This window comes from Oncorhynchus mykiss, chromosome 17, assembly GCF_057628025.1.
Source record: "Oncorhynchus mykiss isolate SJ-2025 chromosome 17, ASM5762802v1, whole genome shotgun sequence".
In the NCBI taxonomy this organism is placed as follows: domain Eukaryota; kingdom Metazoa; phylum Chordata; class Actinopteri; order Salmoniformes; family Salmonidae; genus Oncorhynchus; species Oncorhynchus mykiss.
Genome location: NC_143038.1, coordinates 71,738,491 through 71,752,500, shown reverse-complemented (window position 1 = coordinate 71,752,500; position 14,010 = coordinate 71,738,491). Strand labels below are relative to the sequence as shown.

Sequence of the window (14,010 nt, the reverse complement as noted above, 5' to 3'; positions counted from 1 at the left end):
GTTGATCGGGTTTCCAAGTCCTCTGTTGGTTATTCTGACAGGGAGGACTGGAGCACTACCAGACCCTGTCTGTCAGTCTCTAAAACAGTTTGATGTTGCTGGGACTGGAGCACTACCAGACCCTGTCCGTCAGTCTCTAAAACAGTTTGATGTTGCTGGGACTGGAGCACTACCAGACCCTGTCCGTCAGTCTCTAAAACAGTTTGATGTTGCTGGGACTGGAGCACTACCAGACCCTGTCCGTCAGTCTCTAAAACAGTTTGATGTTGCTGGGACTGGAGCACTACCAGACCCTGTCCGTCAGTCTCTAAAACAGTTTGATGTTGCTGGGACTGGAGCACAACCAGACCCTGTCCGTCAGTCTCTAAAACAGTTTGATGTTGCTGGGACTGGATCAGTACCAGACCCTGTCTGTCAGTCTCTAAAACAGTTTGATGTTGCTGGGACTGGAGCACAACCAGACCCTGTCCGTCAGTCTCTAAAACAGTTTGATGTTGCTGGGACTGGAGCACTACCAGACCCTGTCCGTCAGTCTCTAAAACAGTTTGATGTTGCTGGGTCTGGAGCACAACCAGACCCTGTCCGTCAGTCTCTAAAACAGATTGATGTTGCTGGGACTGGAGCACTACAAGACCCTGTCCGTCAGTCTCTAAAACAGTTTGATGTTGGGACTGGAGCACTACCAGACCCTGTCCGTCAGTCTCTAAAACAGTTTGATGTTGGGACTGGAGCACTACCAGACCCTGTCCGTCAGTCTCTAAAACAGTTTGATGTTGCTGGGACTGGAGCACTACCAGACCCTGTCCGTCAGTCTCTAAAACAGTTTGATGTTGCTGGGACTGGAGCACTACCAGACCCTGTCCGTCAGTCTCTATGGCCTGAGACCCTTCTGTCTTGAGTCAGCGACCTGCTGAACTGTGGTGGCCGTGGGGGAGTGTATACACCCAAGATCTGTGCTGACTTCCTGGGCTGGTAGATCCATCTCAAGCGGGGCAAAGCTGGATCAGATCTTCTCGGATAGATGAAGGGTGGCCAGACTGCCTCCCCGATCTCCTGTCCAGCCTCCCATGGGGCCGTGGAGTTGAGCTGAACATCTGTCTGTTAGATTTGGACAGATCAACGTCACCCAACTCATCGACAGCTTTGCTATAGGAGGCATTTAAAACTGTGATTCAGGTTGCCTGGGTTACAGCAAGGTCGGTGTTCTTAGAAAGCAGGTTATCCTTTTCTCTCAGCCGAGCTAACAGCCGGAGGATCTCTTCCCTGAGCTGATTGATGGTGCTGCATTTAGGGCAGACACATCCCTGTTCATTTTCTAGTTCCACCTTATCTTATGATTGTGTGGAAATAATATCACACCTGAAGCATTTGTTCCCAGCTGTGGATAAACACACCGGTAGGCTAGCACCGGTAGGCTAGCACTGCTAGCGTTAGCCTGCTCCATTTTCATGATGGCTAGCACTGCTAGCGTTAGCCTGCTCCATTTTCATGATGGCTAGCACTGCTAGCGTTAGCCTGCTCCATTTTCATGATGGCTAGCACTGCTAGAGTTAGCCTGCTCCGTTTTCATGATGGCTAGCACTGCTAGCATTAGCCTGCTCCATTTTCATGATGGCTAGCAGCTAACTGCTACTTAACAGGAATCCTGGAGACAAACTTGCAGTCCCAGCCTTAAAGGCTGACCGCGTAGCAGTATCCACAGTAATACAAAGTTCTGCTATGATTTAGAAACTATTTCATAACAACAACAAACTGAGAGGAGACAGAGTGTAGACAGTACACTGTTCTGTTGCGCGCTCTGATGACGTCTCTGGCAAAAAACATGATCTATTCAAACCTTATCTCCTGTGTTCATTTCATCAAACGCATTTGTCATGACTGTCCTGTGAGGATCCGAATGGGTCAGATCAGCTTAAAAATGGCTTATTTCAACCAGACCCTCTCTCACCCACAGAGGTGGAGGAGGGAGCTGCTGGGGTCAGAGCCTTTCAGAGCCTTACAAGCACGAGGCAGAAAGGTCCAACAACCTTCCTAAGAAGGCCTGGTTTCGACAGAGACACGCGGCGAACGAATGCATTTACACGTAAATACATTCATGATTTCTAACTTCAAACGGGCGGCGGTTCGTGTCTATATTATATGATTACTGTGAGAGTAGTTCCTAAAACGTATCAACGATAAGTGTCTCTTTCTCTCTCTCTCTCTCTCCCTCCCTCTCCACCACAAGCCGCCATATATTGAGTCAGTCATCTAGCAACCTTTATCTAATTTATTAGGTGTGTATGTTTATCCTGTCTTATCATTTAGTTAGTTGGTGAATAAATAATTCAACCAATTTGTGTAGTACTGAATCATAAGTAAGGCTGGGGTTTTTAGCAGTTGCAGGAGGTTACGACTGTCAGAATGATGATATGATACGAGGTTATGATTAATACGTTGACTGTTTTATGAATGTGATAGGTAAAGACCTTTAGAGTTTAATTCGGGAGATAACTCTTTAAACAAGGTAACTCTTTAAACAACCGCTCTCGTGGTGCCCCAAATTCCTAATGAGTTAATTGTTACATTATTAATTTAATCGGGTAACAATTAAACCTAGTTAGTGGATTAAATAAATAACATTCATCAGATTAATGAAAGTAAAGTCACAACATAATCTATAGTCCCAGAGAGAGTATAAATACCTAGGATTTCACTCTGTCAGGTTAGATATGCACTACCGTTCAAACGTTTGGGGTCACTTAGAAATGTCCTTGTTTTTGAACAAAAAGCACATTTGTTGTCCATTAAAATAACATAAAATTGATCAGAAATACAGTGTAGATATTGTTAATGTTGTAAATGACTATTGTAGTAGGAAACGACAGATTTGTAATGGAATATCTACATAGGCGTACAGAGGCCCATTATCAGCAACCATCACTCCTGTGTTCCAATGGCACATTGTGTTAGCTAATCCAAGTTTAGCATTTTAAAAGGCTAATTGATCATTAGAAAACCCTTTTGCAATCATGTTAGCACAGCTGAAAACTGTTGTCCTGATTAAAGAAGCAATAAAACTGGCCTTCTTTAGACTAGTTGAGTATCTGGAGCATCAGTGTCACGCATGCTCCCTCTCTGGCCTCTAGGGCACCAGACTGCTCATTATGGCGCACACCTGTCACCATCGTTACGCGCACCTGTGCGTCATCAGATTCACCTCCATCATCTCCCTGATTACTGGCACCTTCATTAAATAGTACCCGCAAAATAGCAGTCTCAACGTCAACAGAGAAGAGGCGACTCCAGGATGCTGGCCTTCTAGGCAGAGTTCCTCTATCTGTATTTTTTTGCCCATCTTAATCTTTTATTTTTATTGTCCAGTCTGAGATATGGCTTTATCTTTGCAACTCTGCCTAGAAGGCAAGAATCCCGGAGTCGCCTCTTCACTGTTGACATTGAGACTTGTGTTTTGCGGGCACTATTTAATGAAGCTGCCAGTTGAGGACTTGTGAGGTGTCTGTTTCTCAAACTGAACACTCGAATGTACTTGTTCTCTTGCTCAGTTGTGCACCGGGGCCTCCCACTCCTCTTTCTATTCTGTTTAGAGCCAGTTTGTGCTGTTCTGTGAAGGGAGTAGTACACAGTGTTGTACAAGATCTTCATTTTCTTGGCAATTTCTCACATGGAATAGCTTTCATTTCTCAGAACAAGAATAGACGGACGAGTTTCAGAAGAAAGGACTTTGTTTCTGGCCATTTTGAGCCTGTTATCGAACCCACAAATGCTGATGCTCCAGATACACAACTAGTCTAAAGAAGACCAGTTGTATTGCTTCTTTAATCAGGACAACAGTTTTCAGCTGTGCTAACATAATTGCAAAAGGGTTTTCTAATGATCAATTTGCCCTTTAAAATTATAAACTTGGATTAGCTAACACAATGTGCCATTGGAACACAGGAGTGATGGTTGCTGATAATGGGCCTCTGTACGCCTATGTAGATATTCCATTAAAAATCGTTTCCAACTACAATAGTCATTTACATTAACAATGTCTACCCTGTATTTCTGGTCAATTTGATGTTATTTTAATGGACAACAAAATGTGCTTTTCTTTCAAAAACAAGGACATTTCTAAGTGACCCCAAACCTTTGAACGGTAGTGTACATGATGAGAGGGTAGAGTTGGATGGAATACATCATAGGTAATTATTCTTCTTTCCCGAAGAGAGAGCATGGGAGCACTGATTGAAAAGTGTGGATATCCACCAAGCCACTGATGAGATCCCTGTAAGGTAACACATGCATCAGGAAAAAATAAATTGAGATTGTAGTCTTTTTCAAGGTGAAAACGGACCGACTGGATTTCAGAATAACCGCGTCCTGTTTTCATCAAGAACACGACCTTTGGAAATCACTGTAATGGTGTATGCTGGTCGGGAATCTGTCCGTCACACATCCTTCTTTATTAATATGGCAGGATGACATCATCACGAACAACAAAACAACCTCCCACATACAGACATCAACAATAACCCAGACAACCATTATTTTGTTTTTTTTTTACACATTTTGTGCCTTCCCTTTTAGCAAGCTCACATTGGGAAGAGCCAATAATGGCATGCTTGATTGATTGATTGATACCTTACCCGTTGTTCCTGACAGGATACGAAGGTCTGGAAGCCCGGGGCCACACCGAAACCCAGTTGGTCAATGAAGGGAGGCTCGTCCTGTGTGTGGATCTGAACCTTGATGCCCGCCTCGAACGAAGTCTCATCTGGAGAGAGGAAGGGAAAGATGAGAAACTTGCATCCCAAAAAACAGATGTCAGAAACAGCATGGTCAGTGTATTAATCAGTCTGATTTCATTCAACTGGACAGAGAAAAAACATGAAATTAGGAACCTGAAAATCTGACTACAATAAGGAATCAGAAGAACAGATTGATCTCAAAATGATGTATACTCTATTGTTGATGTTCCCCCTGTGTACTAGCCTGCCCTTATCCCCTTTCCATCCCCTATCCATCCCCAATCCATCCCCTAACTATCCCCAATCCATCCCCAATCATCCCCTAAATATCCCCAATCCATCCCCTAACTATCACCAATCCATGCCCTAACTATCCCCAATCCATCCCCTAACTATCCCCAATCCATCCCCAATCCATCCCCTAACTATCCCCAATCCATCCCCAATCCATCCCCCATCCATCCCCAATCCATCCCCTAACTATCCCCAATCCATCCCCTAACTATCCCCAATCCATTCCCAATCCATCCCCTAACTATCCCCAATCCATCCCCCATCTATCCCCAATCCATCCCCTAACTATCCCCAATCCATCCCCTAACTATCCCCAACCCATCCCCTAACTATCCCCAATCCATCCCCCATCCATCCCCAATCCATCTCCAACCCATGCCCTAACTGTCCCCTTTCCATCCCCCATCCATCCCCAATCCATCCCCTAACAATCCCCAATCCATCCCCAATCCATCCCCTATCATCCCCAATCCATCCTCAATCCATCCCCTAACTATCCCCAATCCATCCCCAATCCATCCTCAATCCATTCCCAATCCATCCCCTAACTATTCCCAATCCATCCCCCATCCATCCCCAATCCATCCCCTAACTATCCCCAATCCATCCCCAATCCTTCCCCTATCCATCCCCAATCCATCCCCTAACTACCCCCAATCCATCCCCAATCCATCCCCTAACTATCCCCAATCCATCCCCTAACTATCTCCAATCCATCCCCTATCCATCCCCAATCCATCCCCCATCCATCCCCAATCCATCCCCTAACTATCCCCAATCCATCCCCTAACTATCCCCAATCCATCCCCTAACTATCCCCAATCATCCCCTAAATATCCCCAATCCATCCCCTACTATCCCCAATCCATCCCCTAACTATCCCCAATCCATCCCCTAACTATCCCAAATCCATCCCCTAACTATCCCCAATCCATCCCCAATCCATCCCCAATCCATCCCCCATCCATCCCCAATCCATCCCATAACTATCCCCAATCCATCCCCTAACTATCCCCAATCCATCCCCTATCCATCCCCAATCCATCCCCTAACTATCCCCAATCCATCCCCTAACTATCCCCAATCCATCCCCAATCCATCCCCCATCCATCCCCAATCCATCCCCAAACTATCCCCAATCCATCCCCTAACTATCCCCAATCCATCCCCAATCCATCCCCTAACTATCCCCAATCCATCCCCAATCCATCCCCTATCCATCCCCAATCCATCCCCTAACTATCCCCAATCCATCCCCAATCCATCCCCTAACTATCCCCAATCCATCCCCTAACTATCTCCAATCCATCCCCTATCCATCCCCAATCCATCCCCCATCCATCCCCAATCCATCCCCTAACTATCCCCAATCCATCCCCTAACTATCCCCAATCCATCCCCTAACTATCCCCAATCCATCCCCCATCCATCCCCAACCCATCCCCTATCCATCCCCAATCCATCCCCTAACTATCCCCAATCCATCCCCTAACTATCCCCAATCCATCCCCTAACTATCCCCTATCCATCCCCAATCATCCCCTAAATATCCCCAATCCATCCCCTAACTATCCCCAATCCATCCCCTAACTATCCCAAATCCATCCCCTAACTATCCCCCATCCATCCCCAATCCATCCCCAATCCATCCCCCATCCATCCCCAATCCATCCCCTAACTATCCCCAATTCATCCCTAACTATCCCCAATCCATCCCCAATCCATCCCCTATCCATCCCCAATCCATCCCCTAACTATCCCCAATCCATCCCCTAACTATCCCCAATCCATCCCCAATCCATCCCCAATCCATCCCCAAACTATCCCCAATCCATCCCCTAACTATCCCCAATCCATCCCCAATCCATCCCCTAACTATCCCCAATCCATCCCCAATCCATCCCCTATCCATCCCCAATCCATCCCCTAACTATCCCCAATCCATCCCCAATCCATCCCCTAACTATCCCCAATCCATCCCCTAACTATCTCCAATCCATCCCCTATCCATCCCCAATCCATCCCCCATCCATCCCCAATCCATCCCCTAACTATCCCCAATCCATCCCCAATCCATCCCCTAACTATCCCCAAACCATCCCCTAACTATCCCCAATCCATCCCCCATCCATCCCCAACCCATCCCCTATCCATCCCCAATCCATCCCCTAACTATCCCCAATCCATCCCCTAACTATCCCCTATCCATCCCCAATAGTCCCCTAAATATCCCCAATCCATCCCCTAACTATCCCCAATCCATCCCCTAACTATCCCCAATCCATCCCCTAACTCTCCCCAATCCATCCCCAATCCATCCCCCATCCATCCCCCATCCATCCCCTAACTATCCCCAATCTATCCCCTAACTATCCCCAATCCATCCCCAATCCATCCCCTAACTATCCCCAATCCATCCCCAATCCATCCCCCATCCATCCCCAATCCATCCCCTAACTATCCCCAATCCATCCCCTAACTATCCCCAATCCATCCCCTAACTATCCCCAATCCATCCCCTAACTATCCCCAATCCATCCCCTAACTATCTCCAATCCATCCCATATCCATCCCCAATCGATCCCCCATCCATCCCCAATCCATCCCCTAACTATCCCCAATCCATCCCCTAACTATCCCCAATACATCCCCAATCCATCCGCTAACTATCCCCAATCCATCCCCTAACTATCCCCAATCCATCCCCTAACTATCCCCAATCCATCCCCAATCCATCCCAAATCCATCCCCATCCATCTCCAATCCATCCCCTAACTATCCCCAATCCATCCCCAATCCATCCCCTAACTATCCCCAATCCATCCCCAATCCATCCCCAATCCATCCCCCATCCATCCCCAATCCATCCCCTAACTATCCCCAATCCATCCCCTAACTATCCCCAATCCATCCCCAATCCATCCCCCATCCATCCCCCATCCATCCCCTAACTATCCCCAATCCATCCCCAATCCATCCCCTAACTATCCCCAATCCATCCCCTAACTATCCCCAATCCATACCCTAACTATCCCCAATCCATCCCCTAACTATCTCCAATCCATCCCATATCCATCCCCAATCAATCCCCCATCCATCCCCAATCCATCACCTAACTATCCCCAATCCATCCCCAAACCATCCCCTAACTATCCCCAATCCATCCCTAACTATCCCCAATCCATTCCCAATCCATCCCCTAACTATTCCCAATCCATCCCCAATCCATCCCCCATCTATCCCCAATCCATCCCTTAACTATCCCCAATCCATCCCCCATCCATCCCCTAACTATCCCCAATCCATCCCCTAACTATCCCCAATCCATCCCCAATCCATCCGCTAACTATCCCCAATCCATCCCCTAACTATCCCCAATCCATCCCCTAACTATCCCCAATCCATCCCCAATCCATCCCAAATCCGTCCCCATCCATCTCCAATCCATCCCCTAACTATCCCCAATCCATCCCCAATCCATCCCCTAACTATCCCCAATCCATCCCCAATCCATCCCCAATCCATCCCCCATCCATCCCCAATCCATCCCCTAACTATCCCCAATCCATCCCCTAACTATCCCCAATCCATCCCCAATCCATCCCCTAACTATCCCCAATCCATCCCCAATCCATCACTCATCCATCCCCAATCCATCCCCTAACTATCCCCAATCCATCCCCAATCCATCCCCTAACTATCCCCAATCCATCCCCTAACTATCCCCAATCCATACCCTAACTATCCCCAATCCATCCCCTAACTATCTCCAATCCATCCCATATCCATCCCCAATCAATCCCCCATCCATCCCCAATCCATCACCTAACTATCCCCAATCCATCCCCAAACCATCCCCTAACTATCCCCAATCCATCCCCTAACTATCCCCAATCCATCCCCAATCCATCCCCTAACTATCCCCAATCCATCCCCAATCCATCCCAAATCCGTCCCCATCCATCTCCAATCCATCCCCTAACTATCCCCAATCCATCCCCTAACTATCCCCAATCCATCCCCAATCCATTCCCAATCCATCCCCTAACTATTCCCAATCCATCCCCAATCCATCCCCCATCCATCCCCAATCCATCCCTTAACTATCCCCAATCCATCCCCAATCCTTCCCCTATCCATCCCCAATCCATCCCCTAACTATCCCCAATCCATCCCCAATCTATCCCCTAACTATCCCCAATCCATCCCCTAACTATCTCCAATCCATCCCCTATCCATCCCCAATCCATCCCCCATCCATCCCCAATCCATCCCTTAACTATCCCCAATCCATCCCCTAACTATCCCCAATCCATCCCCCATCCATCCCCAACCCATCCCCTATCCATCCCCAATCCATCCCCAATCCATCCCCTAACTATCCCCAATCCATCCCCAATCCATCCCCTAACTATCCCCAATCCATCCCCTAACTATCCCCAATCCATACCCTAACTATCCCCAATCCATCCCCTAACTATCTCCAATCCATCCCATATCCATCCCCAATCAATCCCCCATCTATCCCCAATCCATCACCTAACTATCCCCAATCCATCCCCAAACCATCCCCTAACTATCCCCAATCCATCCCCTAACTATCCCCAATCCATCCCCAATCCATCCCCTAACTATCCCCAATCCATCCCCTAACTATCCCCAATCCATCCCCTAACTATCCCCAATCCATCCCCAATCCATTCCCAATCCATCCTCTAACTATTCCCAATCCATCCCCAATCCATCCCCCATCCATCCCCAATCCATCCCTTAACTATCCCCAATCCATCCCCAATCCTTCCCCTATCCATCCCCAATCCATCCCCTAACTATCCCCAATCCATCCCCAATCTATCCCCTAACTATCCCCAATCCATCCCCTAACTATCTCCAATCCATCCCCTATCCATCCCCAATCCATCCCCCATCCATCCCCAATCCATCCCCTAACTATCCCCAATCCATCCCCTAACTATCCCCAATCCATCCCCTAACTATCCCCAATCCATCCCCCATCCATCCCCAACCCATCCCCTATCCATCCCCAATCCATCCCCAATCCATCCCCTAACTATCCCCAATCCATCCCCTAACTATCCCCAATCCATCCCCTAACTATCCCCTATCCATCCCCAATCATCCCCTAAATATCCCCAATCCATCCCCTACTATCCCCAATCCATCCCCTAACTATCCCCAATCCATCCCCTAACTATCCCAATCCATCCCCTAACTATCCCCAATCCATCCCCAATCCATCCCCAATCCATCCCCCATCCATCCCCAATCCATCCCCTAACTATCCCCTAACTATCCCCAATCCATCCCCTATCCATCCCCAATCCATCCCCTAACTATCCCCAATCCATCCCCTAACTATCCCCAATCCATCCCCAATCCATCCCCCATCCATCCCCAAACTATCCCCAATCCATCCCCTAACTATCCCCAATCCATCCCGAATCCATCCCCTAACTATCCCCAATCCATCCCCAATCCATCCCCTATCCATCCCCAATCCATCCCCTAACTATCCCCAATCCATCCCCAATCCATCCCCTAACTATTCCCAATCCATCCCCTAACTATCTCCAATCCATCTCCTATCCATCCCCAATCCATCCCCCATCCATCCCCTAACTATCCCCAATCCATCCCCAATCCATCCCCTAACTATCCCCTAACTATCCCCAATCCATCCCAATCCATCCCCTATCCATCCCCAATCCATCCCCTAACTATCCCCAATCCATCCCCTAACTATCCCCAATCCATCCCCAATCCATCCCCCATCCATCCCCAAACTATCCCCAATCCATCCCCTAACTATCCCCAATCCATCCCGAATCCATCCCCTAACTATCCCCAATCCATCCCCAATCCATCCCCTATCCATCCCCAATCCATCCCCTAACTATCCCCAATCCATCCCCAATCCATCCCCTAACTATTCCCAATCCATCCCCTAACTATCTCCAATCCATCTCCTATCCATCCCCAATCCATCCCCCATCCATCCCCTAACTATCCCCCAATCCATCCCCAATCCATCCCCTAACTATCCCCAATCCATCCCCTAACTATCCCCAATCCATCCCCCATCCATCCCCAACCCATCCCCTATCCATCCCCAATCCATCCCCTAACTATCCCCAATCCATCCCCAATCCTTCCCTAACTATCCCCAATCCATCCCCAATCCATCCCAAATCCGTCCCCATCCATCTCCAATCCATCCCCTAACTATCCCCAATCCATCCCCTAACTATCCCCAATCCATCCCCAATCCATTCCCAATCCATCCCCTAACTATTCCCAATCCATCCCCAATCCATCCCCCATCCATCCCCAATCCATCCCTTAACTATCCCCAATCCATCCCCAATCCTTCCCCTATCCATCCCCAATCCATCCCCTAACTATCCCCAATCCATCCCCAATCTATCCCCTAACTATCCCCAATCCATCCCCTAACTATCTCCAATCCATCCCCTATCCATCCCCAATCCATCCCCCATCCATCCCCAATCCATCCCCTAACTATCCCCAATCATCCCCTAACTATCCCCAATCCATCCCCTAACTATCCCCAATCCATCCCCCATCCATCCCCAACCCATCCCCTATCCATCCCCAATCCATCCCCAATCCATCCCCTAACTATCCCCAATCCATCCCCAATCCATCCCCTAACTATCCCCAATCCATCCCCTAACTATCCCCAATCCATACCCTAACTATCCCCAATCCATCCCCTAACTATCTCCAATCCATCCCATATCCATCCCCAATCAATCCCCCATCCATCCCCAATCCATCACCTAACTATCCCCAATCCATCCCCAAACCATCCCCTAACTATCCCCAATCCATCCCCTAACTATCCCCAATCCATCCCCAATCCATCCCCTAACTATCCCCAATCCATCCCCTAACTATCCCCAATCCATCCCCTAACTATCCCCAATCCATCCCCAATCCATTCCCAATCCATCCCCTAACTATTCCCAATCCATCCCCAATCCATCCCCCATCAATCCCCAATCCATCCCTTAACTATCCCCAATCCATCCCCAATCCTTCCCCTATCCATCCCCAATCCATCCCCTAACTATCCCCAATCCATCCCCAATCTATCCCCTAACTATCCCCAATCCATCCCCTAACTATCTCCAATCCATCCCCAATCCATCCCCTAACTATCCCCAATCCATCCCCAATCTATCCCCTAACTATCCCCAATCCATCCCCTAACTATCTCCAATCCATCCCCTATCCATCCCCAATCCATCCCCCATCCATCCCCAATCCATCCCCTAACTATCCCCAATCCATCCCCTAACTATCCCCAATCCATCCCCTAACTATCCCCAATCCATCCCCCATCCATCCCCTATCCATCCCCAATCCATCCCCAATCCATCCCCTAACTATCCCCAATCCATCCCCTAACTATCCCCAATCCATCCCCTAACTATCCCCTATCCATCCCCAATCATCCCCTAAATATCCCCAATCCATCCCCTACTATCCCCAATCCATCCCCTAACTATCCCCAATCCATCCCCTAACTATCCCAATCCATCCCCTAACTATCCCCAATCCATCCCCAATCCATCCCCCATCCATCCCCAATCCATCCCCTAACTATCCCCTAACTATCCCCAATCCATCCCCAATCCATCCCCTATCCATCCCCAATCCATCCCCTAACTATCCCCAATCCATCCCCTAACTATCCCCAATCCATCCCCAATCCATCCCCCATCCATCCCCAAACTATCCCCAATCCATCCCCTAACTATCCCCAATCCATCCCGAATCCATCCCCTAACTATCCCCAATCCATCCCCAATCCATCCCCTATCCATCCCCAATCCATCCCCTAACTATCCCCAATCCATCCCCAATCCATCCCCTAACTATCCCCAATCCATCCCCAATCCATCCCCTAACTATCCCCAATCCATCCCCTAACTATCTCCAATCCATCCCCTATCCATCCCCAATCCATCCCCCATCCATCCCCAATCCATCCCCTAACTATCCCCAATCCATCCCCTAACTATCCCCAATCCATCCCCTAACTATCCCCAATCCATCCCCCATCCATCCCCAACCCATCCCCTATCCATCCCCAATCCATCCCCAATCCATCCCCTAACTATCCCCAATCCATCCCCTAACTATCCCCCAATCCATCCCCTAACTATCCCCTATCCATCCCCAATCATCCCCTAAATATCCCCAATCCATCCCCTACTATCCCCAATCCATCCCCTAACTATCCCCAATCCATCCCCTAACTATCCCAAATCCATCCCCTAACTATCCCCCATCCATCCCCAATCCATCCCCAATCCATCCCCCATCCATCCCCAATCCATCCCCTAACTATCCCCAATTCATCCCTAACTATCCCCAATCCATCCCCTATCCATCCCCAATCCATCCCCTAACTATCCCCAATCCATCCCCTAACTATCCCCAATCCATCCCCAATCCATCCCCAATCCATCCCCAAACTATCCCCAATCCATCCCCTAACTATCCCCAATCCATCCCCAATCCATCCCCTAACTATCCCCAATCCATCCCCAATCCATCCCCTATCCATCCCCAATCCATCCCCTAACTATCCCCAATCCATCCCCTAACTATCTCCAATCCATCCCCTATCCATCCCCAATCCATCCCCCATCCATCCCCAATCCATCCCCTAACTATCCCCAATCCATCCCCAATCCATCCCCTAACTATCCCCAATCCATCCCCTAACTATCCCCAATCCATCCCCCATCCATCCCCAACCCATCCCCTATCCATCCCCAATCCATCCCCTAACTATCCCCAATCCATCCCCTAACTATCCCCTATCCATCCCCAATAGTCCCCTAAATATCCCCAATCCATCCCCTACTATCCCCAATCCATCCCCTAACTATCCCCAATCCATCCCCTAACTCTCCCCAATCCATCCCCAATC

General features: G+C 48.7%; 1 protein-coding gene across 2 annotated transcripts in view; it reads right to left on the bottom strand.

Moving 5' to 3' along the window:
• LOC110493299 (acid-sensing ion channel 1) overlaps positions 1-14,010 on the bottom strand; it is a 412,094-nt gene that overhangs the window by 35,246 nt on the left and 362,838 nt on the right. For both annotated transcript variants that reach the window (XM_036950916.2, XM_036950915.2), the window contains one exon: positions 4,629-4,756. In XM_036950916.2, coding sequence (XP_036806811.2) covers positions 4,629-4,756 — 128 coding nt within the window. The remainder of the gene's footprint in view (positions 1-4,628; positions 4,757-14,010) is intronic.